The 27,772-nt window shown below is 44.7% G+C and overlaps 3 protein-coding genes across 3 annotated transcripts; all 3 read right to left on the bottom strand.

Annotated features, from left to right (window-relative positions):
• Positions 1-410: 410 nt before the first annotated feature.
• Positions 411-3,097, bottom strand: H6S33_006605 (uncharacterized protein; the record flags this gene model as incomplete). The annotated part of the gene is made up of 5 exons (XM_044838332.1): positions 411-968; positions 1,035-1,244; positions 1,336-2,316; positions 2,376-2,430; positions 2,505-3,097. 5 exons carry the CDS (start codon positions 3,095-3,097, stop codon positions 411-413), a joined length of 2,397 nt encoding a protein of 798 aa, XP_044689423.1.
• Positions 3,098-5,335: 2,238 nt separating this feature from the next.
• Positions 5,336-6,700, bottom strand: H6S33_006604 (uncharacterized protein; the record flags this gene model as incomplete). Its single annotated transcript, XM_044838262.1, has 2 exons — positions 5,336-6,195; positions 6,283-6,700. 2 exons carry the CDS (start codon positions 6,698-6,700, stop codon positions 5,336-5,338), a joined length of 1,278 nt encoding a protein of 425 aa, XP_044689422.1.
• A 7,304-nt stretch (positions 6,701-14,004) lies between these two features.
• On the bottom strand, positions 14,005-14,391 carry H6S33_006603 (uncharacterized protein; the record flags this gene model as incomplete). Its single annotated transcript, XM_044838151.1, has 1 exon — positions 14,005-14,391. One exon carries the CDS (start codon positions 14,389-14,391, stop codon positions 14,005-14,007), a length of 387 nt encoding a protein of 128 aa, XP_044689421.1.
• Between the last annotated feature and the right edge of the window lie 13,381 nt (positions 14,392-27,772).

Below are 27,772 nucleotides of genomic sequence, written 5' to 3'. Positions count from 1 at the left end.
ACATACATGTGGGATCGGTAGCTTTGGATCCAGTGTTACAATACCGCTCAGTAGATAATAGTAGAGAGAACTAATTAGTCATCGAGCGTGGTTTAGAGCGCCTATTGAAATAAGTTCTTGAATAAATACATTCTTCATGATATCATCCCTATCAGATTAGCTGTCTTTGACAATTTCACAGAATATAATCACAACCCCCCGATCGCGCCAGTTAGAGCACATTACAACACAAATTAATCTTGAACTAACACTCATTGTATGTGGAAATAGTTGGGCTGAAATTCCCCCCTCTCTCCATCACCCTCGACTGATACCCAACATATTTGTATCTCATGCATGCATCAATATATGTATATAAGTACCTGATCCAGGTCAATTAAAGTCCCACGCGCACGTCTAACTGTCTCTTCCTAATAGCATCTCCCCTCATCACGTGTACCATCGGCAGGTTCACAAGTATCCGATGGAAGACCGAGCTCCTTTACGAAGTCGCTCCTGTTTTTCAGCATCGAAACAAGCGTCTCGTGATTACGCAAAACCTTGCTCGCAACCAGCTTCGCTTCCGACACATAGTCCAAGTCAAACATGCTGAAAACCTCCGCGCGAGCAGGATCCGAGCAAAGGTATTTGTGGAAGGCAACTGCTTGCTCATCCTTGCTGGCACAGCATCCGGTCTCCACCATTAATGCTTGGAACCATTTGTATGGGGTTTCTGCTGCCTCAAGAGGAAAGCCAAAAATCATGCCTCTAGCGTGGATATCGGCGTTGTATTCCAGCAGACAACCCACCATCTCACACTCTCCTCGAGATGCTGCAGCGATGAGGGGAGCTCCGAGCTCACCACTGGTGATGTTTGGGTCTGCATTCTTCTCAAGAAGAACCGATACAAACCGGGTATCCCCAAAGCGTGCTGCGTTGGAGAGCACGGTATCGTCTTCTCGATCTTGAATGGGGTTTCGCAATCGCTCCTCAAGGTCCCGGATTCACCCCGACCGAAATAGGATAAATGCCGTTCCATCTTTGATTCGACCAACCCTGGCGTCAATATGTACGCCCTTAAGGATCAGATGATGGATAATAGGTAAAGTCTCTTCCTTGACGTCATCATTGTATTTCTTCCGCTGGAGATAACCAGCAAGAGCCGTTTGGAGAGCCGTTCCATATTTCCCGCCCTCGGAATTAACATCAATCTCCTCCGACAAAAACATGAAAAGAAGCTCCAATTCCCCGGAAGCTACGGCAGCCTGCAGGAGCGTATGGGAAAAATGACCCACAATGAACATCAGCACCGATCGATATCAGCTTTTCTGTCAATTCCTTGTTTCACCATAATACCACGTGCTGGAGAAGAGAGGCAGAGTAGTCATTGCTGTACTGAATGTCGATATTGTTTTTTATTAATATTTCGAGCACCCTTTCGTCTCCGAAACTAGCCATTGCCTGCCAGAATTCACTAATCGTCTGACCTTTCCAGGGCTTATCTTTTGCTTGGTCCAGTAGTTGCTGCAATGAGCTGTACATCTTTTGCTTAACTGTAAATGGCAACAGCAGATGCCAAAATCTTTCCTCCTGATCTGTGTTGCCGAGCGCAACCGCCATCTCCTTCAACATTGTAGCTTTGCCCTCCCCATGGCCAAGGTACGTGTAGACTTCCAAAGCTTTCGCCAACACTTCGCCGTTGATAACGGGCAGAAGATCATCCTCTTGATCATGATATATTTGCCTGTAGAAATCCAAGAGACCGGGCCCCGCGCAAATTACAAAAGGCGCCTGTCCGGGCTCTGAATCAGCAACTAAAGTCATCCATGGAGTATAACGGGTCCACCAGTCAATATCGGATTCCAACAACGCCCGTATAAGAGACTTCACGGTTTCGGGTAGGGGTGTATTAATGAGACGGAGGTGGTAGTGCCATTCACGAAGTATATAGGATAAATCCAGTTTCCAGTCCCTCATTTCAGAAAACCATTGGGTCTTTTCCAGTAGACTGAAATCCTTGCAACGGAGGAAATAGGCGCATGTTGTCACAATCTCAATCTCACCTCCGATACTGCTACCGACGAAACCATCCTCGCTCTCGAGAAACTCTATTGCACTGAAATGGATTGGCCTTACAGTGCACCCGTCCTCAATGACAAGCAGACCACAACAGGCATCGATGATTGCACTTGGGTGGTACTTTTTGGAACACTTGACCGCACTTTGTGAGGATTCGTCAATCCCGACGATGGCGGCTAGCTGGCAAGCATTCAAGGGCTCTCTTGCATTCATCACCCAGATCAATGCCTTCCTTGCGATCCTACGCCTGACCTGGTGCTAGCCATTTATCTTATCCAATATCCGTCTATATGTTGCATTCATATCCTCCGGCATACACTCCAAAGCGTGGATGATGTCTGCTCTTGATAGTTGATCGTAGATATGGTCGAGCTGACAGCGAACCCAAAGGAACCTGAGATGCATGTCAGTATCAATTCAATCTGTTCGTTCGAAAGATATCTCACATCGCATCGGATCGAGAAACAAGCGCTTGCCGAATCTCCTGTCGCAGATCTTGGTCGATATCACAGTAATCATTCACACGTTGCTCCAATTCGTTGTCGACATATCTAGCAATGTCTTCCAGGACACCCCCGGCGCGGATCGGGAGTACCGCATACGTATCCGACGTGAATTGGCGCTCTATGTCTCTCTGTTGACGGCTAGTAACGAAGACCTTGAGAATAGCGGATGTCCCGCTTTTCGTTTGACTTTCCTTCAAAGTCTGGCTGATATACGGAAGTAACTGATTCCTTTTATCCTTGGGACATTCGTCCATAGCATCAATGACAATAAAGACCTTGTCGAAGGCCTGCGATATTTGAAGGAATTCCTGTTTCAGCTCCGAAAGTTTGGGCAAGATGTCTCTCTGCCCGTATAGTTTGTGAAGTGCTTCAAGCGAAGATGGGACGTGTTGGGTACAGCGGCAAAGCTGTTTGATAAGGATACGGATAACGCTACTGATATCTTGCTCTTCCTCACTTTGAAAACTGAAGTAGAAATATGCTATCCCGATCCTATCCTCTGACTTATACTTGGATAGTATATTCTCCACCATGGCAGAACTTCAGATACGTTTGTCGTCAGAATTATGAAATTAGGGTATATAATTATAATCACCGGTATTGACTTACGCTAGAACAGACTTCCCAACTCCAGCTTTTTGGATTGGGTCATCATCAGACAGAGTATTAATGGAAACGCGAGGACCGTTGACGGATCAGTACATATCTTTCCCGTAACACCAAACAAGACATGCCTCAACACTCTCAAACCAGTTTCCTACCTCCTCCGACTTCAGTAACCATTCCCCGGTATTCTCATACCTCTTCTCATATATCCTCTCATGGTCTTTCTCGGGTTTTAATTGAGACAGCCACCGTAGCAGCTCCTGCCGATACCGCTCTTCAAGATGATGGCCATAGATTAATTAGCCTTTTGAAACAAAGCGGGGCGCTGGCTGCGTACCTGATCTCTCTTGGGCCTCTCGTGTCTCTTCATCTATCCTCCTCCTACATTCCTTTATATATACAACCCTCTCGACCATTCTCACGTTTTCCTCAAATCGGGTAACAACCGAATCGAAATCTTTTTCAATCGGAGCCGTCAGCTGTCGACGAAATATTCTGCCCGAGATGATTTCTGACAGGCCACAGACAATATCAGCCACGTTTTTCCCGGGACGACTCGAGGAAAGCGATAGGCGAAATCCAACCGGGACGATCTCCGGGCCGGGGGTTAAACATGCTACATACATACCTCTAATTGTTCCATCCTGGTTTGCGAAAATACCATAAATTTCGCAAAATTCGAGTAAGCCTTCATACGTATCGCACAAAGCCTACAAGGTTTTAGTCGATGATATTCAAGACTTCCAAGTTACTGCAGCTGTCCTACCATTTTGACCTCCTGGTAATGATGGTATATGGCATATTCAGAGATATACTTCAGATCACGTTCCATCCTCGCCAAGGTATCACCTAGCTTGTCGAAAAAGCCAATGTAACGTAAACCAATCTCAAGGAAATTATCAGCGCTTCAATGGGGCAACATCGTCAAGTCGGCGGATAATCATATAAATTACCTACATCAACAAAGAACTTAAGTCTACTGATAACTAGGGAGGATATCTCCGGGCTACTCTGAATTATTATTGATATCGACTTGAGATATCCGTCAACCACCTCTAGAAATCCTTGTACCGGGTGTTGAGGGTAAGTGATCAGAATCTGATAAGTGAATGTTGCGGTGAATACGTGTATTTGTCTTATCAGATTCTGATCACTTTTCGCTACACCCTAGTACATGGGTAAATCCCTTTCGCGTGCAGCTCCTCTGCTTGTGTTCTCTGTCGAACCTTCCCACGGACTCTATAAGTTTGGCGACGGAAACATCACCTACGCTCAGGAGATATTGCTTGTCGCCTGTTGCCAATTTCTGCTTATACCTCTCAACAGCCTCCTGAAAGATCAAGTTTGCATCCTCCGCCGGGTTTATGACTGTCGTCTGCGTGGGAACCCTAACCGTGACTGTACCGTTGACGTTGGGATCTGGTACAATTGCACCTGCTGATATCGATGTCCTAGTATGTCGAGGGAAGGGCGATCAGCGGCCGAATCAAACATAGAGCATTCCTTATAATATGAATACATGCAAGTGCAAGAATATGTTTACCAGTAAACGTCTGTCGGAATGGGATGTGTGGTCACGGCGGAAGAGTCAACTACAGGCGGCTGGGAATGACTGGCAGTAGCGGGAGAAACACTGCGCGCTTTTGATGATCCCCCTAGTGTTCTGAGGACACCGAGCTTTCGTCTCAACCCTTTCACAATCGAGTCGGTTGGCGATGATATTTCGAGGTAAATTTTACGCCGTCAGGTCTGATCTCAATCGTGTTATTCAACCGTATGTGGAAGCTTTGATACAAAAAACTATATGAACACCTGGCTCCTCACGATTTTACACTAGCTACATGTGGTTCTGATCATGTCATCTAACCCATGATAGATCCTACTGGGGTACGGTATGTTTGCCCGCTTGCTGTAGTGTTCGCGATTTCGTACATGAGTAAGTTTAAAATCCACATCGCATCATTGGGAGCACCTCGTATATCCTATGTGATGTTTGGGCCATAATGACTACAGACGTTGGTAGCCGGTCACCATTTTTCCTACTGAAAAGAGAAAATGGAATGCAGTGTAACTCAATTTTCCCCCACTCGAGAGCATTCGCACCTCCGATCATACATTTTCAGGACTGCAGAGTACATGACCTAAGATAGAGAAACCTTTATCCCTCACGTAAGGGCTATATATGTTCCACCGGCCGAGTACATGGTGGTATCTTTCCATGAGTTCAGATTCCAAGTCATACCCTTCGAAGAAACATCTGTCCCCATCAACTCCAGCCTAAGACCCCCTTCGCATCCTGCATCCAAGCTATTAATTCCTAGAACAACCCTTGGTGTGGTCGAAAACATATCCTCCGCAAATTCTACAGGGCCGGACGTATTAGGCCTTGGATTGTCCCTCGGGCGCACATCAGTTGTGCTGAAGCTGCCACTGCAAACATCGGCCTTTTCTCTCGGGTAGGCGATCCAGCTAGCCGCAGCGGCACACAACTGGCTATCGCCCCATGTTTCGATGTGGACCGTGAATCCTGTGGCAGTGATATCTGATGCGAACGATTTCACACGCCAATCCTTTTCCGAGTGCATATTGAAGGCGCTCAACCAGACGACCACCTCGGGTGGTTCATCGTATGGTCTCGCAAACGAGATTCGACGCTCGTGGGTTGCCTGCGAGGTGCTCCAAGGATGGTCTTCAAGGGTGCTGTAGCGCCCGCATTGGAAGTCTTGATGGTCTGGTTCGATTTCAAGCCAGATGCAACCGCCCGAGTTCACCGGATTGCCATCAATGTTGACCTCGAAACGGTTATTTTCAAGATTGCTTATGAAGGTCGAGATCCGCATAGTATCCCCGCTGGCGACATCGAGAGCGTACAGTCCGATCGCCATACTCGGGGGTGCCTTGTATGGCTTGGCAAACGTGACATGCTTGGACGTTTTCTCGACTGGGACGGTATCAGGCCTCACGTTCTTGGTGTTGAAACTACTAATGACGGGGTTCTTTGTGGATCTTGGCCGAGAGGAAGTCGCTGTCGCAGTATCAGTATCAGTATCAGAATCAGTACTAGCTGATATCGTATCATAACATGATCGATGGAATGGGCATAGTGTCTTACGTCTACTTTCCAAGGCATCCGCAAGTTCGTCGTTTGCCTCCTTCGCCTTCAATAACTCCTTCTTCGTGTTTGAAAGATCCCGAGTAAGGATCACCAATCCTTTCTTTGCTTCTGTTAAACTCTTGTAGGCTTCCAGCAGCCCATTCTTTATCTTCGCGGTCTCATTCTTCAATTGGTTGTTTGTTGAAATCAGGGATGCGTTCTGGCTCTGGAGCTTATTCACGGCGGTAGTGGAGGCTGTTTTGGTACCGTTCGGTGAGTTTGGTGGTCGTGGCGATAGGTTCGTGACGATTCGGCCTGGGCCAGTAAGTGGCCGCAAGAGATCGCTGGAAGTGAGAGGTTTCGACACCTGTGCTCCGGTAACTAGGGCTGCGATGTTCTCAAGGCTTTTCACGGCGGACTCAAGGGCATCAGCCATGGCGAAGAATAGTTCAGTTTAGTAGATTAACTAGGAGAGAGGGGACTGTGTTGACAAGAGTGATGATGGAACGATCGAGTAGCTTTTTGTTTATGGGGGGGGGGGGATGAGAGGCTATCTGTAGCATGTAGGTGGTCCATTTTCAATTTATCTACGCCGCGGAGGAGAGAATTGAATGTCCAATTGAACGGATTCACATGATACTTGGGCCATGGTTCCGGCCCAAAGAAAGTCGGGTCGCCACTACCAGTTGCCATCTGGGGAACTCTGCTACAACTATTCGTAAACTTTGCAGAAGATTCCACTAACATGAGTGTAATTATTGGCAGCACACCTCCGACCAATTTTTATACGCCACCCGCACGGGATTAATAATTTGTAAAGTGGCGCGCATTACTAGGATACCCCTTCCAGACAATTCATTACAAGAGCATTGTTGCCTGCATGTATTTAACCATGTTTTCAGAGGTACTCCGATTGCGTGCATAAGACAAGGGCCCCCCGACAAGATCTTCTGAAATCACGAGTCTTTATCTCTAATGTCTTATCGAGAGTGACGTGTAGAATCATCAGTGTGCAGGCCTGCTGATTGGCATGGTAACGAATCAAAATACCAGATGGGGTACTTACGTGTGCAGAATTGTAAAACCTTGATACAACCACTACTGACAGCCTTCGGTAACATGTCTAAGCGGCTTTCAATGCCTTTGAAATATTCCAATTGCAACAGCCACTTGCCAGTACTGCTTCTATCTGCAATTCCGAAAAGAGGAGGAGATGATTTCTAGGGAGCCATGGTCAGCGACAAGTGCTAGGTCTTTTCCGAAATTAATCAAAACGTAGCTTAAATGTAAAGCAGCACCTGGTTGTGAAGAGTTTGCGAAATTAAATTAAATCTTTGATTGGGTGCGCGTTGTGGTATCTTATTTTTCTTAAGATATTATATAAAGGGGTTGGAACCCAGGTCAATGATTTCTCAATAGAACGTTGGAACACTTTTGTATCCGAGCAATACTAGTGTGGTCGACAAGCCAGCTTGAGGCAAGAAAGACACAAGACTAAAATTTATTTTTGATAACAGCTGCTCAACTCCACTCGACTTCTCAAAGCTCCGGTGCAGTCGAGGTACTTGAGCTTTTAAGTGGACTTATATATTAGTAGTTGAAGTTAGAGAAAATGTCTAGTAGGGCAATGTCGGACAGGATTTTGAGGCTGCCCGGGAACCGTCGCCCCACAATTCCGGGCTCCGTGGCTATGGGTTGAACAGGACGACCCGAGTCCATTCCCATCATCAGGTATGCACCTACAGGGGGTCGTGGTTGTGATTGCGTGGGGGGAGGTGGTGGTTGGGGGGTGTTGAGTAGGGTAACTCACTGTGAGTCGTGGCAACCTATCTCTCAAGGGTACGAGTAGCGAGTATTCCGCAGGGTACGAAGGGGGTAGTAGAGGTCGGTGGGGGAGAGCCTGCGATAGGGATCCTGAGGGACTAGCATTGGTAAGGGTCAAAGGGACAAGGGAAGCAGCGGCACGGTGGTCTTCTTGAATAAAGAAGAGGAAATAATATTATATAGCAATAGACAGCATAGGTACAGAAGACGTTGCGTGTCAAAAGAAAGAAAGAGAAAGAGAAAAAGAAACGAGGGCAAAACCTCCTAATATACCTAAGGAAATCTCAGCGATGACTATTTCAAAGTGAGTCATACACTTACGACCAACAGAACCCGATAGAACCTAATAGAATCTTTCTGACTAATCCAACTCCTCATAACCTAGTGTATTAATTAATCGATCCAAGAACATATCCCAGTTCACTCCTACTACCACCACTCACCAGGTGGGTACAATGATCGATGACTACATGTTACCAAACGTACATTCTTAAGCCCACGATTATGACGGTACTCGAAATTTACTAATGACATATTTTTCCATCCTCTGTTTCAATGGAATACATAAATTTGGGATTCTGAACTCTGGGTTACCACATTGGGTGAATCCCACTAATAGTTTCCGCTGTTTCTTCTTACGCTAAAGCGGATTCTGTACTCTAGGTCACCACTTTACCAATTTTCAACGCACGTAATCCTAACTACCGACAACTAAGTTTCAACTACCACCAAATACACATTGATGTATGTAATTTTGACCGAAGATTGTATTTTGTACACGTAACCAAACCAACTTTCAAAACTCGTAACCCTAACTACCCACAAGCAGGATTCAACCACTACTAAATTCACATTGATGTATTTTATTTTGACGGAAGATTGTATGTTGCAGATCTAACAAAATCAGCTTCGAATGCTGATAACCCTAACTACCCACATCCAGGTTCCAACCACCACATAATACAATTGATGTATTTCATTTTGACCGAACATTGTACTTTGTACACGTAACCAAACCAGCTTTCAATGATCGTAACCCTAACTACACACAACCAGGTTTCAACCACCACCAAATACACATTGTTGTATTTCATTTTTACCGAACATTGTATTTTGTACACGTAACCAAACCAACTTTCAACGCTCATAACCCTAACTACCCACGAGCAGGTTTCAACCACGACCAAAAACACATTGATGTACTAGCAAAATCCACTTTCAACGTTCGTAACCCTAACTACCCACAACCAGGTTTCAACCACCACCAAATACAGATTGATCTGTTACATTTTGACCAAAAATTGTGTTTTGTACCACTAGAATAACATAACGATCTGAAGAAAAACAGTGAGAAAAGTGTGACTTCATTATTCCGTCCTACATTCTAATTCCAATACATAACAATGAACCTCGCAATTACCAGTCTTCGGGCTGTGTGTTACAGGCCAACTCGGAGAGAACTAGAACGAGGTTCGAGGGTTTTCGGTAAGAGAACAGTAGAAGTTGAGTCAGGGTCTTGTAGGTGAAAACTCTTCACCTCGTGCAGGGTCAGGGTCAGGGTCAGAATTCGGGGTTATCAGACTTGATATCGATAGATACTATACGAAATTTCCTAACGATAGAATGTCGAAGGAAACAAACGAGAACAGGGTCAAATGCTTAACGTTAATTGAAGCGAAAGTGAGACTATGACTGGCATCAAGGGGCACAACGAAGAGGTTATATGAGTTGAGTTCGTAGAGGTTCAAAGACAGAAAATAGAATATATTCTAATAGAATAGGAAGTTCGAATAAGGAGAAAAGAAAGAAAGTACGAAGGGAAATTACAACCATATATATATATTCCAAAACCTGATGACTAAATCGCGTAACAGAAACTCATAGAAAGAAAACTCAAATACTACCAAAATTCCAAAAGAGAAACAACAAACGAAATCCCGATTACTAATCACTCTCCTTCCTGATCTTCTTCCTTACTCGCACTACGTCGTTAAACTGTACCATGTTATTGTTCCCGAAACTACTGAATAATATTGAATCAGTGGATAGATATGCATGCCTATTGGGACAGTATGCAAAGCACACATTAATGGTGAAATTGGTTACTAATGTTTGTGCTCGCTTGACAGGTATAAATATCAATCGGAACAGAAGGTGCATCAGAGTTTGTAATTGAGATTTGTTGGTATGGTTTGCTATGATTCGATTTGTATGCATACTTGCTGTAACAGAATGTAAGTCAGGAATAGTACATAAGATTTGAGAGGATTTTTGGCAATCGCTTGATACGCATGCATAGAAATCCGAATGGCAAGTAAAGTGTATACCGATAAGAAAAGCTTACTGTATGATGTTTCAACACTAAATAGGAGTCGATACCTGTCAGAAAAATATTCGAATCAGTAATTAGCAGTGAAATTGGTTGATATCATTAATAATTGATTCATACTTATACGTTCTTATCAGAACAGCAAATTTAACAGTTATTGACAAACAAAACCTTTTGTATTATTTACAATCCTTTGATGGGTATGTATCAGGACAGCGAGTGTATCAGAAATTCAGATTCTCATTTGTTACAATCGTTCATGAAGGTTTGAAAGCTATGAATATTTATTTGCACAGTAAAATACTGAAATTGATACTCAATGCATTTGATGGCTTGATTGGTATACCATGTTCTGGATCAATATTGAATAGATTGAATACTGCACTACGGTTTGCAAAATATCTTCTCCCAAAACACGAGGTTGCGGCTTTCCAATCCATTCTGAAATATATACAATCTATGATCATATTCTGAACTTGAGAGTGAACAATATTCAGCAGTCATCTCTAAAACTCATTATTTTAATTGATAACAGTCTGAATAACGTGTATGCTCATATTTTGTATTCTTGTAAACGGCTGGGAATTTGACGATGTCCGCAAAATATCATGTCTTCCACCTCACCCACCAATTAATAGTATGCACCCGCATTTCCCCAAACCTTTAGAATTAACATTATAGGGGGTTTTGATTGAGAATATCATATTTGAGGTGACTGGCGGTCAGTATAGCCCTCAATGGCTTGAGCGTTCTCAGTATAACCCAATTCAGATCCTAATACCTTGTCTGATTTCATGGATCGATTGAATAATATAGTAGGTTACAAAGGGTCGAATTGATCAGAAAACTTCTATGGATTTCCAGAAGTTTCCGTCGATTTTAAGGGTATGAGTTACTTGAGATTTGTGATTGCTAAGCTTTCTTTATGTATATTAAGGGGCTTTGCCCTCGATTCTATTCTTTTTCCCTCTCTTTTCTTCTCTTTCTTTTGGTACGCAAAGGCTTAGGTGATCTACGCTGGCTATTGCTATTCAAGTACTATTTTCTCTTCCTTTATAAGGAGACCATCTCACTTGTCCGACCTTAACACCGCTGGACCTAAACTACTGTAAGTTTCTCCAACCCCTCTCGCTGATTAACCTACCAGCCCCTATGACCATCTCCCGTACCCTGCGGAACACTCGCCACCCAACTCCCTATGATTACGTTGCGTCGTAATCTGCACCATACGCCATGTTCACCCTCAACCGACCTACATAGGTCTCGTCTAACAAAATCGAGTAGTTTAACCATCAGTACGAATAGAATACTGCTGCCCTGTTTGACCACCTCCCTACTATCTTTTAAAGCATCCGACACGAGAGGGATAGTGCTCGTACACTGCTCTCCGCCGTCCACAAAACCATTGGCAACCTGGAAGAGCAAGTAATACAGGTCAACCTTGACCTCCATGTTGACCACACCGCCTCCACCCCCAATGTTCCTATCCCCATTTTCGCTGCTACTGCACCAACCACTGTCTCCACCTTTGGGTCTGAAACTTTCCCCGAAAAGTTTGATGGCATCCGGACCAAAATCTCCGGATTCGTTACCCAACTCCGAATGAAGCACGAAGTCAACCATAATCATTTCCGCAATGGGCCAGCAAAGGTTATCCATGCGGTCACCTGTTTGGAGGGAAGAGCCCTTGATCAGGTAATACAACTTGTTAACGCAAATCCTGCTGACTTCTTTTCCTCCGTCACCTTCTTTGTCGCCCAAATGAAAGGCTCATTTAGAGACCTAAACACCCAAAGTACCACCCACCACCAACTCGTCCCCCTGAGGCAGGGCAAAGGAGACTTTGCCACCTACTACTCGCAGTTCATCAGAAACGTATCCCACTTGCATTACAATAAAGGGGTCAAGATTGACGAATTGGCGGAAAGATTGTCTGACAACTTTAGAGACGTCATGACCTATCGAACGGACAGACCCAATGTGGTGGAAGCATATGCGACCATGTCAGTGACGATCGATAAAAACATGTGACTGACGTGCTATGATGAGGCATAACCGTGACTTCCTTTCGAATAGTGTAAATAAAGAGAGCGAGTTTTGATGATACACGTTCAGAAAGAAGAAAATGGCAGTTTGTATGTTTGAACGTTCCCAAGTCTAGAAAATTATAACTTTAATGAGTCTCCTCTCTATTAAAGATCCTTTGATGATGAGAGGCCAACCTGGGCCAACACCGAGTGCCTTATAGGAATATGGCGCATTTGCTCAAGTTCTTTTTCCGACTGACAGTCTGCCTATTGATAGTCAGGGGTACAGCAACTATTTTCTGTCAGGGGAGAGCAGAGTAACTACGACACCTTGGATGAACTTCTGTCCGAGTCAAATCATTCAATTTGCCGAAATCTGTAGTTGGAATCTCAAGAACTATTGGAAACAGCCGACCAGATAATAATTGGTTATTCTAACTTTATTACAACCGATTTGGGGGTTTGTAAACCGAAGTTTTGCTTTAGTAGCTTGAGTCGCACTCCCACTCCCCAAAGATGCTCCGCAGCAAAACAGGAGCATTCCGACAGTTTGACACTGCGGAGGTTAGTGTTGGGGATTAAAACGTGTTTTTGGAATTAGATTTTCCATTAGCTCCGGGACACCGCCAGAATCATTCCTGTCGTGCTAAAGCATGGTCTTTGAGCATCGGTTGGAGATATATGAAACCTGAAAGATTTGACTGACTAGGTATGAAACTGCCATCCGGGGTTCCCTGTGCTATCAGCCATCTTTGTTCTTCTGTTCCAGGCTTGCTCAGCCCCTATTTTTGACTTGTAAGACTTCTTACTCATTGAGATCACTGTCCTCTATACCACTAAGGGTAGGAGCCTAACTGCCCTTGTCTTCACGCGTCGATGAAGAACAAGCTGCTGTTACTTTGGGTCGGTGGCTTCACTGATGGAATAGGTTCTTTTGTAACAGCCTGATAGTGGCCTTGTTGCATTACTCCCCTCTATTGTAGACTCGTTTTGAGTCCACTGTAGTGTTACTGGAACATTAGTATTTGGCGTAAAAGTAAAACTGTAGCTCTATTGGTGATTACGTACAAATTACATCTCTGTTTCTATTTCCATTAGAGAAAGAAAACTCTAACATGAAATGCTTTTTAAAAACAAAGAAAATGACATATTCTCCACTCTTGTTGTAGAACCTTCCGTTCCACTAGTGGAGATTTCGATGTTAGCAAGAATCTCTCTTTTTCCCTTGTCTTTTTTACGCGGGTTTCCTCACGCTTCGGTTTCCTATCGTTTCTTGCATTGTTTTCAGGGAAAAATGGTATCCGAACTCTGTCAGACCGATGAAAAACCTGGTACAGGAGAGTTGGTTTTTGTTCCCGGATTTCTTCTGAGATACAGAACTACTCACGGCGTGTTTTGAGGATCCCTAGAGTTTCACCGTATTTTCCGAGGTTTTTGCGGGTATTTTTGATGAAATACTTTCAGGGCGTCATCGGCTCTTCCTTGCAGTATTTCGTATGGTTCCCAGGAGTCTTCCGAACGATAACCCTCCCAAACAATACGATACTCTACAAACATTTTCTAATGCCCAGCCTGTTGCCATCGGCTATTAGCTATTTCTTGGAGAGCGTAACTGTATTCTCCTTCGACCTCATCTGGAGTAGGAGGGACTTCAGTGCGTCGAGGGTATTTCAGTCCCCGATAGGACTCCAGCAGAAATATTTGGAAGTCATCATGAATGTTCCATTGAGAGGGAAGCTTCAGCCTGTAGAACGCAACAACAAGTTTTTCATCAACCTTAAAGAGACATAGTTTCTTATAGTCAAGCTTGCTTGAGGGTCGATTGGCAACCATATTGCGTCGGTCCATCATCACCTTATCCCCATCTTCAGGTTCTGGAGGTTTCATATGCTTCTGGTCATACCATTTCTTCTGCCGGGCCTGTGCCTTAAAAATATCAGTCCTCATAGTTTTTCAAAGAGCTTTCCACTTGAACTTTAGTACGGCACTGGAAACATTGGCATTGTCCAGCTTCCTTCTGCGCAAATATCAATCGGAATCAGGCTCGAACCCATACGTCGCGTAGAACTGAGATACTTTAATGGACTATTGGGTTGCCGTTTTGTAGGCGTACTGTGCAAGCGGCAGTAACCCTGCCCAATCGTCCTACTGGTAGGACCAAAAGTTTCTGAAATATTGCTCTAGCGTTTGATTGACCCTCTCAGTTCAACTGTCAGCTTGAGGACGATATGCCGTAAACAGACAAAGGTTGACTCCGAGAAGCTTGATCAATGAATGCCAGAACTTGCTTTCGAATCTGAAGTCCCGATCAGAAATGATTACTTCGGATAGTCCATGTAGTCGGCATATTTCTTGAAGGAATATATGCAAAAGTTCCTTGATTGTTGTCTCGGTCTTGAGCGGTATGAAGTAGGTGATTTTTGTAAAGCGTTCAACAATAACCCCGATACGGGTATAGGCTTCAGATTCTGGCAAACTAATGAAAAAGTCCATCGAGATGGAGCTGCAAGGAGTATTGGGGACCTCTAAATGTGGTAGTATCCTGTGCTTTTCATGACTGGAGCTTTTATTGCTTTGACATGTATCGCAACTCCATACGTATTCTCCCATATCATTGTCCATCTCTGGGCAAAAGAACAGTGCCCGAAGATGCTCTGCAGTTTTGAATTGACCCATGTGGCTTGTGGGCTTCGAATCATGTAGGTCGCTCATGATTTTTGGTTTGAGCTCTCGGAGATTTGGGATGTACCATCTTTTCTTCTAAAAGACATCACCGTGTCTCAAAGTTAGGTTTCCGTCTACTGTCGTACCGAAGGTGTGATCCACAGCCTCCTCCAAGGAGAATTACTCAGGGTCTGAAGCAGAATGAGGTCAGGTTTTGTCCAGAAGCACCGGTGTGAGTTTGCAGACCTGAAGTGATTTTGGGCGTTAAGATTTGATCGTAACAGTTGGTGGTTGTACAGAAACCATTCTGCTAGGGCAATTTAGGAGAGGATTCTGAGGTTGGGCGAGAACCGTAGCCGTACAATTCCCGATTCCGTTGATATACGTTGGCCAACATGAATAGAATCCATCAGCATCGTCAGGTATGTGGGTAAAAGGCAACATGATTGTGATATCTGGAGTGGAGGTAGTGGGTGGGGGCTGTTGAGTGTTAGCTCGGCTAACCTAGTGCTAGGGGTAGATAGGGTTAACTGGGATGACAGGCCAAATAAGGGTTACAGGCCAAATCAGGGTTAACTAGGGTTAGCTAGGGTTAACTAGGGTTACGGGCCGAACTAGGGTTAACTAGGGTTAACTAGGGTTAACTAGGGCTAGTTAGGGCTAGTTAGGGTTAGTTAGGGCTAGTTAGGGCTAGTTAGGGTTAGGGTTAGTTAGGGTTAGTTAGGGTTAGTTCTAGTAGTGGAATGTCGGACAGGATTTTCAGGTTGCCCGGGAACCGTCGCCCCACAATTCCGGGCTCCGTGGCTATGGGTCAAACAGGACCACCCGAGTCCATTCCCATCATCAGGTATGCGCGTACAGGGGGTCGTGGTCGTGATTGCGGGGGCGGAGGTGGTGGTTCGGGGCCGTTGAGTAGGGTAACTCACTGTGAGTCTTGGCGACCCGTCCTGGTTCACTCCCGGCACCGCCACTCACCGGGCGGTTACAACGATCGATGAGTGCATGGCACCGAACGCACCGTCTCGAGCCCACGATCATGACGGCGCACGAAATTCAATGATGCCGCGTTTCCCCATCCTCTGCTTCGATGGAATACATAAATTTCGGATTGCGAACTGCGGGTCACCGCATCGGGCGAATCCCACTTCTTGTCTCCGCTGTGTCTTCTTACGCCAACTCGGATTCTGACCTCCAGGTTACCGCCCGGTGTGTTTTGTAACACTAAATCGGATTTCAATCTCAAACAACGCTATGTGCAATACCTGCAACCCAATATGTGAGTGACGATCCATGACCGACATTCCATATTGTGTATTGTTGCAGTCTGGTTTTCTATCTCCCCTTGTTAGGGTTGGTCAAAATTACTAAGCAAATGGATTACTTCTCGTAACTTACTGGATTATATTTTTCCAACCCAAAAACTGAATTCTTTTGACACATGTTAGTTTTATCTGAGAGCTGCTAACCCGGAAACCCAAAGAAAATTTTCAAATATACTCATAAACTAAACTTTAATATATAACATTAACAACTTATAATCCTAACAAAATCAATAAAACCTTTTTGCAAACACGATCCTGTATGTCCGTAGACCACATAATATACAAAAATCTTATTCCAAATCTGTTTGCATATTAAGTTATTTTCACTCTGGTCCCTGAATTGTGAACTCTTATCCCCCCCAAACCCCTTGCGTAAGAAAGCAAAACAACTTTCGTGACAGTAGTAAAATACTTATAAGCTGGCATACCCAACCCCCCTTATGCTCCTCTACCCCACCGAGCACTGCAGGCAGGAAAAGAAGACTTTCACAGGTCTCCCCTACGCCCAACCGATCCGGGATATCCGTCATGTCCCAGCAAGGCTTCCTGAACTTCTGCTTTGTGAGAACCCTACCCACAGGAATTTTTGCCCACCCATCTTTCGCCGAAACACAACAGGCTCAATCAACTCAATCTACTATCATCGAACAAATCCAACTGAACAATGAACCATTCTTCATCTTCGCAGAACATGCCCCATACAATGAACAATACACACCCAAGTATGACTACATTTTAATCAAGGATTGTCCTCCAGGAATCAAACGCCAGAATGGACCTCAACTATATGTATTGGATAGTTAGCAACGTCCTCACAATCGCTATTGAACCAATCAAACAAAACACCAACCAGATCAACCGCGATAACACTGCCAATGAGACAGTAAAGGTTATCTAAGCGGTCAGCTGTTTGGAGGGAAGAGCCCTTGATCAGGTCAGACCACTTGTTAATGCCAATCCTGTTGACTTCTTTTCCTCTGTCACCTTCTTCGTCGACCAAATGGAAGCCTCATTTAGAGAACTAAACACTCGAAGTACCAACCACCGGCAACTTGTCCCCCTGAGGCAAGGCAAAGGAGACTTTGCCACCTACTACTTGCAGTTCATCAGAAATGTGTCCCACTTGCATTACAACAAAGGAGCCAAAATTGATGAATTGGCGGAAAGATAGTCGGACAGACCCAATATGGTGGAAGCATATGCGACCATGTCAATGACGATCGACAACGACATGTAACTGACGTACTATGATGACGCATAACCGTGACTTCCTTTCGAATAGTGTAAATAAAGAGAGTGAGTGTTGATGATACTCGTTCAGAAAGATCAAAATGCACTTTGTATGTTTGAACGTTCTCAAGTCTAGAAAATTATAACTTTAAGGGGTCTTCTCTCTATTAAAGATCCGTTGATGATGAGAGGCCAACCTGGGGTAACACCGAGCGGCTTATAGGAATACAGCATGGTTGCTCAAGTTCTTTTTCCGACTGACACTCTGCCTGTTGATAGTCGAGGGTACAGCAACTATTTTCTATCAGGGGAGAGGAGAGTAACTACGACACCTTGAATGAACTTCTGTCTGAGTCGAATCTCGCAATTTGCCAAAAGCTGTGGTCGGAATCTTAAAAACTATTGGAAACAGCCGACTAGTTAATAATTGGTTATTCTAACTTTATTAGAACAGATTTGAGTGTTTGTAAACCGAAGTTTTGCTTTAGTAGCTTGAGTCACACTCTCACTCCCCAAAGATGCTCCGGAGGAAAACAGGAGCATTCCGGCAGTTTGACACTGCGGAGGTTAGTGTTGGGGATTAAAACGTGTTTTTGGAATTAGATTTTCCATTAGCTCCGGGACACCGCCAGAATCATGTCTGTCGTGCTAAAGCATGGTCTTTGAGTATCAATTGCAGAGATATGAAACCTCAAAGATTCGACTACCTAGGTAGGGAACTCCCGTCCTGGGTTCCCTGTGCTATCAGCCATCTTTGTACTTCTGTTCCAAGCTTGCTCAGCCCCCTATTTTTGACTTGTAAGACTTCTTACTCATTGAGATCCCTGTCCTCTATACGAATAAAGGTACGAGCCCAACTGCTCTTGTCTTCACACGTCGATGAAGAACAAACTGCTGTTACTTAAGGTCGGTGGCTTAACTGATGGAATAGGTTCTTTTGTAACAGCCTGATAGTGGCACTGTTACATTACTCCCCTCTATTGTAGACTCGTTTTGAGTCCACTGTAGTGTTACTGTAATATTAGTATTTGGCATAGAAAAAAAACTGTAGCTCTAGTGGTGATTACGTACAAACTCCATCTCTGTTTCTATCTCCATCAGAGAAGGAAAACTCTAACATGAAATGCCTTTTAAAAACAAAGAAAATGACATATCCTCCACTCTTGTCGTAGAACCTTCCGTTCCACTAGTGGAGATTTCGATGTTAGCAAGAATCTCTTTTTTTCCCTCGTCTTTTTTACGCGGGTTTCCTCACGCTTCGGTTTTCTATCGTTTCTTGTATTGTTTTCAGGGAAAAATGGTATCCGAACTTTGTCAGACCGATGAAAAACCTGGTACAGGAGAGTTGATTTTTGTTCCCGGATTTCTTCTGAGATAGAGAGCTACTCACGCCGTGTTTTGAGGATCCCTAAAGTTTCACCGTATTTTCCGAGGTTTTTGCGGATATTTTTGATGAAATACTTTCAGGGCCTCATCAGCTCTTCCTTGCAGAATTTCATGTGGTTCCCAGGAGTCTTCTGAACGATAACCCTCCCAAATAATACGATACTCTACAAACATTTTCTAATGCCCAGCCTGTTGCCATCGGCTATTAGCTATTTCTTGGGGAACGTGACTGTATTCTCCTTTGACCTCATCTGGAGCAGGAGGGACTTCAGTGCCTTTAGGGTATTTCAGTCCCCGATAGGACTCCAGCAGAAATATTTGGAAGTCATCATGAATGTTCCATTGAGAGGGAAGCTTCAGCCTGTAGAACGCAACAACAAGTTTCTCATCAACCTCAAAGAGACATAGTTGATTGTAGTCAAGCTTGCTTGAGGCTCGATTGGCAACCATATTGCGTCGGTCCATCATCACCTTATCCCCATCTTTAGGTTCTGGAGCTTTCATATACTTCTGGTCATACCATTTCTTTTGCCGGGACTGTGCCTTAAAAATATCAGTCCTTGTAGTTTTCCAAAGAAATTTCAACTTGGACTCTAGTACGGCGCTGGAAACATTGGCATTGTCTAGCTTCCTTGTGTGCGAATGCCAATTGGAAGCATGCTCGAACCGATAGTTCGCATAGGACTGAAATACTTTAGTTGACTGTTGGGTTGCCGTGTTGTAGGCGTACTCTGCAAGCAGGAGTAACCCTGCCTAATTGTCCTGCTGGTAGGAGCAACAGTTTCTGAAATATTGCTCTAGCATTTGATTGACCCTCTCAGTTTGCCCGTCGGCTTGAGGACGATATGCCGTAAACAGACAAAGGTTGACTCCGAGAAGCTTGATCAATGAATGCCAGAACTTGCTTTCGAATCTGAAGTCCCGATCAGAAATGATTACTTCGGATAGTCCATGTAGTCGGCATATTTCTTGAAGGAATATATGCAAAAGTTCCTTGATTGTTGTCTCGGTCTTGAGCGGTATGAAGTAGGTGATTTTTGTAAAGCGTTCAACAATAACCCCGATACGGGTATAGGCTTCAGATTCTGGCAAACTAATGAAAAAGTCCATCGAGATGGAGCTGCAAGGAGTATTGGGGACCTCTAAATGTGGTAGTATCCTGTGCTTTTCATGACTGGAGCTTTTATTGCTTTGACATGTATCGCAACTCCATACGTATTCTCCCATATCATTGTCCATCTCTGGGCAAAAGAACAGTGCCCGAAGATGCTCTGCAGTTTTGAATTGACCCATGTGGCTTGTGGGCTTCGAATCATGTAGGTCGCTCATGATTTTTGGTTTGAGCTCTCGGAGATTTGGGATGTACCATCTTTTCTTCTAAAAGACATCACCGTGTCTCAAAGTTAGGTTTCCGTCTACTGTCGTACCGAAGGTGTGATCCACAGCCTCCTCCAAGGAGAATTACTCAGGGTCTGAAGCAGAATGAGGTCAGGTTTTGTCCAGAAGCACCGGTGTGAGTTTGCAGACCTGAAGTGATTTTGGGCGTTAAGATTTGATCGTAACAGTTGGTGGTTGTACAGAAACCATTCTGCTAGGGCAATTTAGGAGAGGATTCTGAGGTTGGGCGAGAACCGTAGCCGTACAATTCCCGATTCCGTTGATATACGTTGGCCAACATGAATAGAATCCATCAGCATCGTCAGGTATGTGGGTAAAAGGCAACATGATTGTGATATCTGGAGTGGAGGTAGTGGGTGGGGGCTGTTGAGTGTTAGCTCGGCTAACCTAGTGCTAGGGGTAGATAGGGTTAACTGGGATGACAGGCCAAATAAGGGTTACAGGCCAAATCAGGGTTAACTAGGGTTAGCTAGGGTTAACTAGGGTTACGGGCCGAACTAGGGTTAACTAGGGTTAACTAGGGTTAACTAGGGCTAGTTAGGGCTAGTTAGGGTTAGTTAGGGCTAGTTAGGGCTAGTTAGGGTTAGGGTTAGTTAGGGTTAGTTAGGGTTAGTTCTAGTAGTGGAATGTCGGACAGGATTTTCAGGTTGCCCGGGAACCGTCGCCCCACAATTCCGGGCTCCGTGGCTATGGGTCAAACAGGACCACCCGAGTCCATTCCCATCATCAGGTATGCGCGTACAGGGGGTCGTGGTCGTGATTGCGGGGGCGGAGGTGGTGGTTCGGGGCCGTTGAGTAGGGTAACTCACTGTGAGTCTTGGCGACCCGTCCTGGTTCACTCCCGGCACCGCCACTCACCGGGCGGTTACAACGATCGATGAGTGCATGGCACCGAACGCACCGTCTCGAGCCCACGATCATGACGGCGCACGAAATTCAATGATGCCGCGTTTCCCCATCCTCTGCTTCGATGGAATACATAAATTTCGGATTGCGAACTGCGGGTCACCGCATCGGGCGAATCCCACTTCTTGTCTCCGCTGTGTCTTCTTACGCCAACTCGGATTCTGACCTCCAGGTTACCACCCGGTGTGTTTTGTAACACTAAATCGGATTTCAATCTCAAACAACGCTATGTGCAATACCTGCAACCCAATATGTGAGTGACGATCCATGACCGACATTCCATATTGTGTATTGTTGCAGTCTGGTTTTCTATCTCCCCTTGTTAGGGTTGGTCAAAATTACTAAGCAAATGGATTACTTCTCGTAACTTACTGGATTATATTTTTCCAACCCAAAAACTGAATTCTTTTGACACATGTTAGTTTTATCTGAGAGCTGCTAACCCGGAAACCCAAAGAAAATTTTCAAATATACTCATAAACTAAACTTTAATATATAACATTAACAACTTATAATCCTAACAAAATCAATAAAACCTTTTTGCAAACACGATCCTGTATGTCCGTAGACCACATAATATACAAAAATCTTATTCCAAATCTGTTTGCATATTAAGTTATTTTCACTCTGGTCCCTGAATTGTGAACTCTTATCCCCCCCAAACCCCTTGCGTAAGAAAGCAAAACAACTTTCGTGACAGTAGTAAAATACTTATAAGCTGGCATACCCAACCCCCCTTATGCTCCTCTACCCCACCGAGCACTGCAGGCAGGAAAAGAAGACTTTCACAGGTCTCCCCTACGCCCAACCGATCCGGGATATCCGTCATGTCCCAGCAAGGCTTCCTGAACTTCTGCTTTGTGAGAACCCTACCCACAGGAATTTTTGCCCACCCATCTTTCGCCGAAACACAACAGGCTCAATCAACTCAATCTACTATCATCGAACAAATCCAACTGAACAATGAACCATTCTTCATCTTCGCAGAACATGCCCCATACAATGAACAATACACACCCAAGTATGACTACATTTTAATCAAGGATTGTCCTCCAGGAATCAAACGCCAGAATGGACCTCAACTATATGTATTGGATAGTTAGCAACGCCCTCACAATCGCTATTGAACCAATCAAACAAAACACCAACCAGATCAACCGCGATAACACTGCCAATGAGACAGTAAAGGTTATCTAAGCGGTCAGCTGTTTGGAGGGAAGAGCCCTTGATCAGGTCAGACCACTTGTTAATGCCAATCCTGTTGACTTCTTTTCCTCTGTCACCTTCTTCGTCGACCAAATGGAAGCCTCATTTAGAGAACTAAACACTCGAAGTACCAACCACCGGCAACTTGTCCCCCTGAGGCAAGGCAAAGGAGACTTTGCCACCTACTACTTGCAGTTCATCAGAAATGTGTCCCACTTGCATTACAACAAAGGAGCCAAAATTGATGAATTGGCGGAAAGATAGTCGGACAGACCCAATATGGTGGAAGCATATGCGACCATGTCAATGACGATCGACAACGACATGTAACTGACGTACTATGATGACGCATAACCGTGACTTCCTTTCGAATAGTGTAAATAAAGAGAGTGAGTGTTGATGATACTCGTTCAGAAAGATCAAAATGCACTTTGTATGTTTGAACGTTCTCAAGTCTAGAAAATTATAACTTTAAGGGGTCTTCTCTCTATTAAAGATCCGTTGATGATGAGAGGCCAACCTGGGGTAACACCGAGCGGCTTATAGGAATACAGCATGGTTGCTCAAGTTCTTTTTCCGACTGACACTCTGCCTGTTGATAGTCGAGGGTACAGCAACTATTTTCTATCAGGGGAGAGGAGAGTAACTACGACACCTTGAATGAACTTCTGTCTGAGTCGAATCTCGCAATTTGCCAAAAGCTGTGGTCGGAATCTTAAAAACTATTGGAAACAGCCGACTAGTTAATAATTGGTTATTCTAACTTTATTAGAACAGATTTGAGTGTTTGTAAACCGAAGTTTTGCTTTAGTAGCTTGAGTCACACTCTCACTCCCCAAAGATGCTCCGGAGGAAAACAGGAGCATTCCGGCAGTTTGACACTGCGGAGGTTAGTGTTGGGGATTAAAACGTGTTTTTGGAATTAGATTTTCCATTAGCTCCGGGACACCGCCAGAATCATGTCTGTCGTGCTAAAGCATGGTCTTTGAGTATCAATTGCAGAGATATGAAACCTCAAAGATTCGACTACCTAGGTAGGGAACTCCCGTCCTGGGTTCCCTGTGCTATCAGCCATCTTTGTACTTCTGTTCCAAGCTTGCTCAGCCCCCTATTTTTGACTTGTAAGACTTCTTACTCATTGAGATCCCTGTCCTCTATACGAATAAAGGTACGAGCCCAACTGCTCTTGTCTTCACACGTCGATGAAGAACAAACTGCTGTTACTTAAGGTCGGTGGCTTAACTGATGGAATAGGTTCTTTTGTAACAGCCTGATAGTGGCACTGTTACATTACTCCCCTCTATTGTAGACTCGTTTTGAGTCCACTGTAGTGTTACTGTAATATTAGTATTTGGCATAGAAAAAAAACTGTAGCTCTAGTGGTGATTACGTACAAACTCCATCTCTGTTTCTATCTCCATCAGAGAAGGAAAACTCTAACATGAAATGCCTTTTAAAAACAAAGAAAATGACATATCCTCCACTCTTGTCGTAGAACCTTCCGTTCCACTAGTGGAGATTTCGATGTTAGCAAGAATCTCTTTTTTTCCCTCGTCTTTTTTACGCGGGTTTCCTCACGCTTCGGTTTTCTATCGTTTCTTGTATTGTTTTCAGGGAAAAATGGTATCCGAACTTTGTCAGACCGATGAAAAACCTGGTACAGGAGAGTTGATTTTTGTTCCCGGATTTCTTCTGAGATAGAGAGCTACTCACGCCGTGTTTTGAGGATCCCTAAAGTTTCACCGTATTTTCCGAGGTTTTTGCGGATATTTTTGATGAAATACTTTCAGGGCCTCATCAGCTCTTCCTTGCAGAATTTCATGTGGTTCCCAGGAGTCTTCTGAACGATAACCCTCCCAAATAATACGATACTCTACAAACATTTTCTAATGCCCAGCCTGTTGCCATCGGCTATTAGCTATTTCTTGGGGAACGTGACTGTATTCTCCTTTGACCTCATCTGGAGCAGGAGGGACTTCAGTGCCTTTAGGGTATTTCAGTCCCCGATAGGACTCCAGCAGAAATATTTGGAAGTCATCATGAATGTTCCATTGAGAGGGAAGCTTCAGCCTGTAGAACGCAACAACAAGTTTCTCATCAACCTCAAAGAGACATAGTTGATTGTAGTCAAGCTTGCTTGAGGCTCGATTGGCAACCATATTGCGTCGGTCCATCATCACCTTATCCCCATCTTTAGGTTCTGGAGCTTTCATATACTTCTGGTCATACCATTTCTTTTGCCGGGACTGTGCCTTAAAAATATCAGTCCTTGTAGTTTTCCAAAGAAATTTCAACTTGGACTCTAGTACGGCGCTGGAAACATTGGCATTGTCTAGCTTCCTTGTGTGCGAATGCCAATTGGAAGCATGCTCGAACCGATAGTTCGCATAGGACTGAAATACTTTAGTTGACTGTTGGGTTGCCGTGTTGTAGGCGTACTCTGCAAGCAGGAGTAACCCTGCCTAATTGTCCTGCTGGTAGGAGCAACAGTTTCTGAAATATTGCTCTAGCATTTGATTGACCCTCTCAGTTTGCCCGTCGGCTTGAGGACGATATGCCGTAGACAGATAGAGGTTGACTCCGAGAAGCTTCATCAATGAATGCCAGAACTTGCTTTCGAATCTGAAGTCCCTATCAGAAATGATTTCTTCGGATAGTCCATATAGTCGGCATATTTCTTGAAGGAATATATGCGCAAGTTCCTTGATTGTTGCCTCGGTCTTGAGCGGTATGAAGTAGGTGATTTTTGTAAAGCGTTCAACAATAACCCCGATATGGGTATAGGCTTCAGATTCTGGCAAACTAACCAAAAAGTCCATAGAGATGGAGCTGCAAGGAGTATTGGGGACCTCTAAATGTGGTAGCATCCTGTACTTCTCATGACTGGAGCTTTTATTGCTTTGACATGTATCGCAACTCCATACGTATTCTCCTATATCATTGTCTATCTTCGGGCAAAAGAATAGTCCCTGAAGATGCTCTGCAGTTTTGAATTGACCCAAGTGGCTTGCGGGCTTCGAATCATGTAGGGCGCTCATGATTTTTGGTTTGAGCTCTCGGAGATTTGGGATGTACCATCTTTTCTTCTAAAAGACATCACCGTGTCTCAAAGTTAGGTTTCGGTCTACTGGCTTACCGAATGTGTGATCCACAGCCTGCTTCAAGGAGAATTACTCAGGGTTTGAAGCTGAATGAGGCCGGATTTTATCCAGAAGCACCGGTGTGAGTTTGCAGACCTGAGGTGATTTTGGGCAGTAAGATTTGATCGTAACGGTTGGTGGTTGTACAGAAACCATTCTGTTAGGGCAACTTAGGACAGGATTCTTCGGTTGGGCGAGAACCGTGGCCGTACAATTCCCGATTCCGTTGCTATACATTGGCCAAAACGAATAGAATCCATCAGCATCGTCAGGTATATTATACCCGTTCTTGGTGGTGTGGGGTTCGGCTTAAGGCTAGATTTTAGGCCTAAAATGGTCAAATCTCGAACAATCGTAAAAGGCATGACGTACGGGGGGTATCCAATGACACTGATCCGGCTAATAAGTCCCGTATGGGAGGCATGCGATGGCACTGTTTCTGCCAAAAGGTCTCGTACGGGAGGTATCCGAAGGCACTGGTTCTGCTGAAAATCCCGTATGGGAGGTATTCGATAGCGCTGACTGTGGTAAAAGGTAGTGTACGGGAACATTCCCAAGGCACTACCTCTGCCAAAAGATCCTGCACGGGGAGATTCTCAAGGTACAACCTCTGCTAAGGGCGGCGTATGGGAGGAACTCAATTCCACTACATATCTACAAAGTACCGTACAGTGAAGTGTCCAGGCCACCGTCTCTGCTGAAGGCGGCATACAGGAGGTACTCAATGAAACTGACCATGCTAAAGATGGCATACGGTAGTGATTGTAAGAGCTTTGCTCCGCCAACAGCCCGTATGGGATCGGTTCAGGGCGGCGTTTGTTCTAGAAGCCCCATACAGTAGAAACTGATAGCGAGCTTTTTGCAAATTGTAGCGTGTGGAGGAGACCGATGATGATTGGTTTAGCAAAAGTGGCGTAGGACAGAGGGGTGTCAACGCATTGACCAGTCAGTCGCATTGACCAGTCAGTCGCATTGACCAGTCAGTCGCCCCATGAGGGAGGTATTTCACAACTCTGACTCTGCAAAATGGCCCCGTACGAGAGCCAGGTGCATACCCATGTGCATACCCAGTACGAGAGCCAGGTGCACGCAGTTGACTCTGCAAAATCCTCCCGTACGGGAGGTGTGCGCAGAAAATTCCCTGAAAAATCACCCCGTACGGGATGTAGGTGCAGGATGTAGGTGCAGGCAGTTGACTCTGCAAAATCACCCCGTACGGGAGGTATTTTACAACTCTACCTCTACAAAGTCCTCTCGTACAGGAGGTATTTGACAACTCTACCTCTGCAAAATTGCCCCGTACGAGAGCCAGGTGCACGCAGTTGACTCTGCAAAATGCTCCCATACGGGAGGTATTTGACAACTCTGCCTCTGCAAAATCGCCCCGTACAGGACTCATTTGACAAGTGTGTCTCTGCAAATTTAGGGAAGTGAGCTCAATGTTGAGGTTAGCAGTGACACAAATTGTGTAGTTTCAAGTTCTGTAACCACCATATAGTTGCGATCTGAACAATGCTACCAGTACTAGAACCATGGTACAGTATCTGATTGGGAACTGCTCCAGGTGGTGCATCGAGCGTACAACACCTGATTCAAGTTTGGTAATACCACAGGTGCTAGAATGACCATATAATACCTATCTGCATGTATGAATTGGATTCGGACTACAGACAAGCTTGGGTGTTGTAACAGGGCCGCTATAAAGCTGTTACAAAAGTACCTGTTCTACCAGTTAAGCTAAAAAGACCTTACGGTAACCGCAGCTTGTTCTTCATCGACGGATGAAAGCAAGGGCAGGTGAGCCCCTACCTCTGTTGGTATGGAAGGTAGGGATTTTAGCGAGTAAGGAATCTTACAAGTCAAACCTACAGGTGCAAGCTAAGGCCCGGAGGATATGCTCTAATATGACGGAGGTGATCCGGTCGGTATCTCGATCTGTTTGAGAAGCATTTGCAGAGTTGTGAAAACGTTGGAAAAAAAGTATGTTTTGGTCGCCAAAAATAACCCCTGGAGCGTCAAACCGCCGGAACCCTTCTATTTGACCCCGCTGCACCTTTGGGGAGTGAGAGTGTGACC

Source organism: Morchella sextelata, assembly GCF_020137385.1.
Source record: "Morchella sextelata strain SCLS chromosome Unknown scls_21, whole genome shotgun sequence".
Taxonomy (NCBI): Eukaryota; Fungi; Ascomycota; class Pezizomycetes; order Pezizales; family Morchellaceae; genus Morchella; species Morchella sextelata.
Note: the sequence above shows the minus strand (reverse complement) of the source record. Positions and strands in the feature narration are given on the sequence as shown.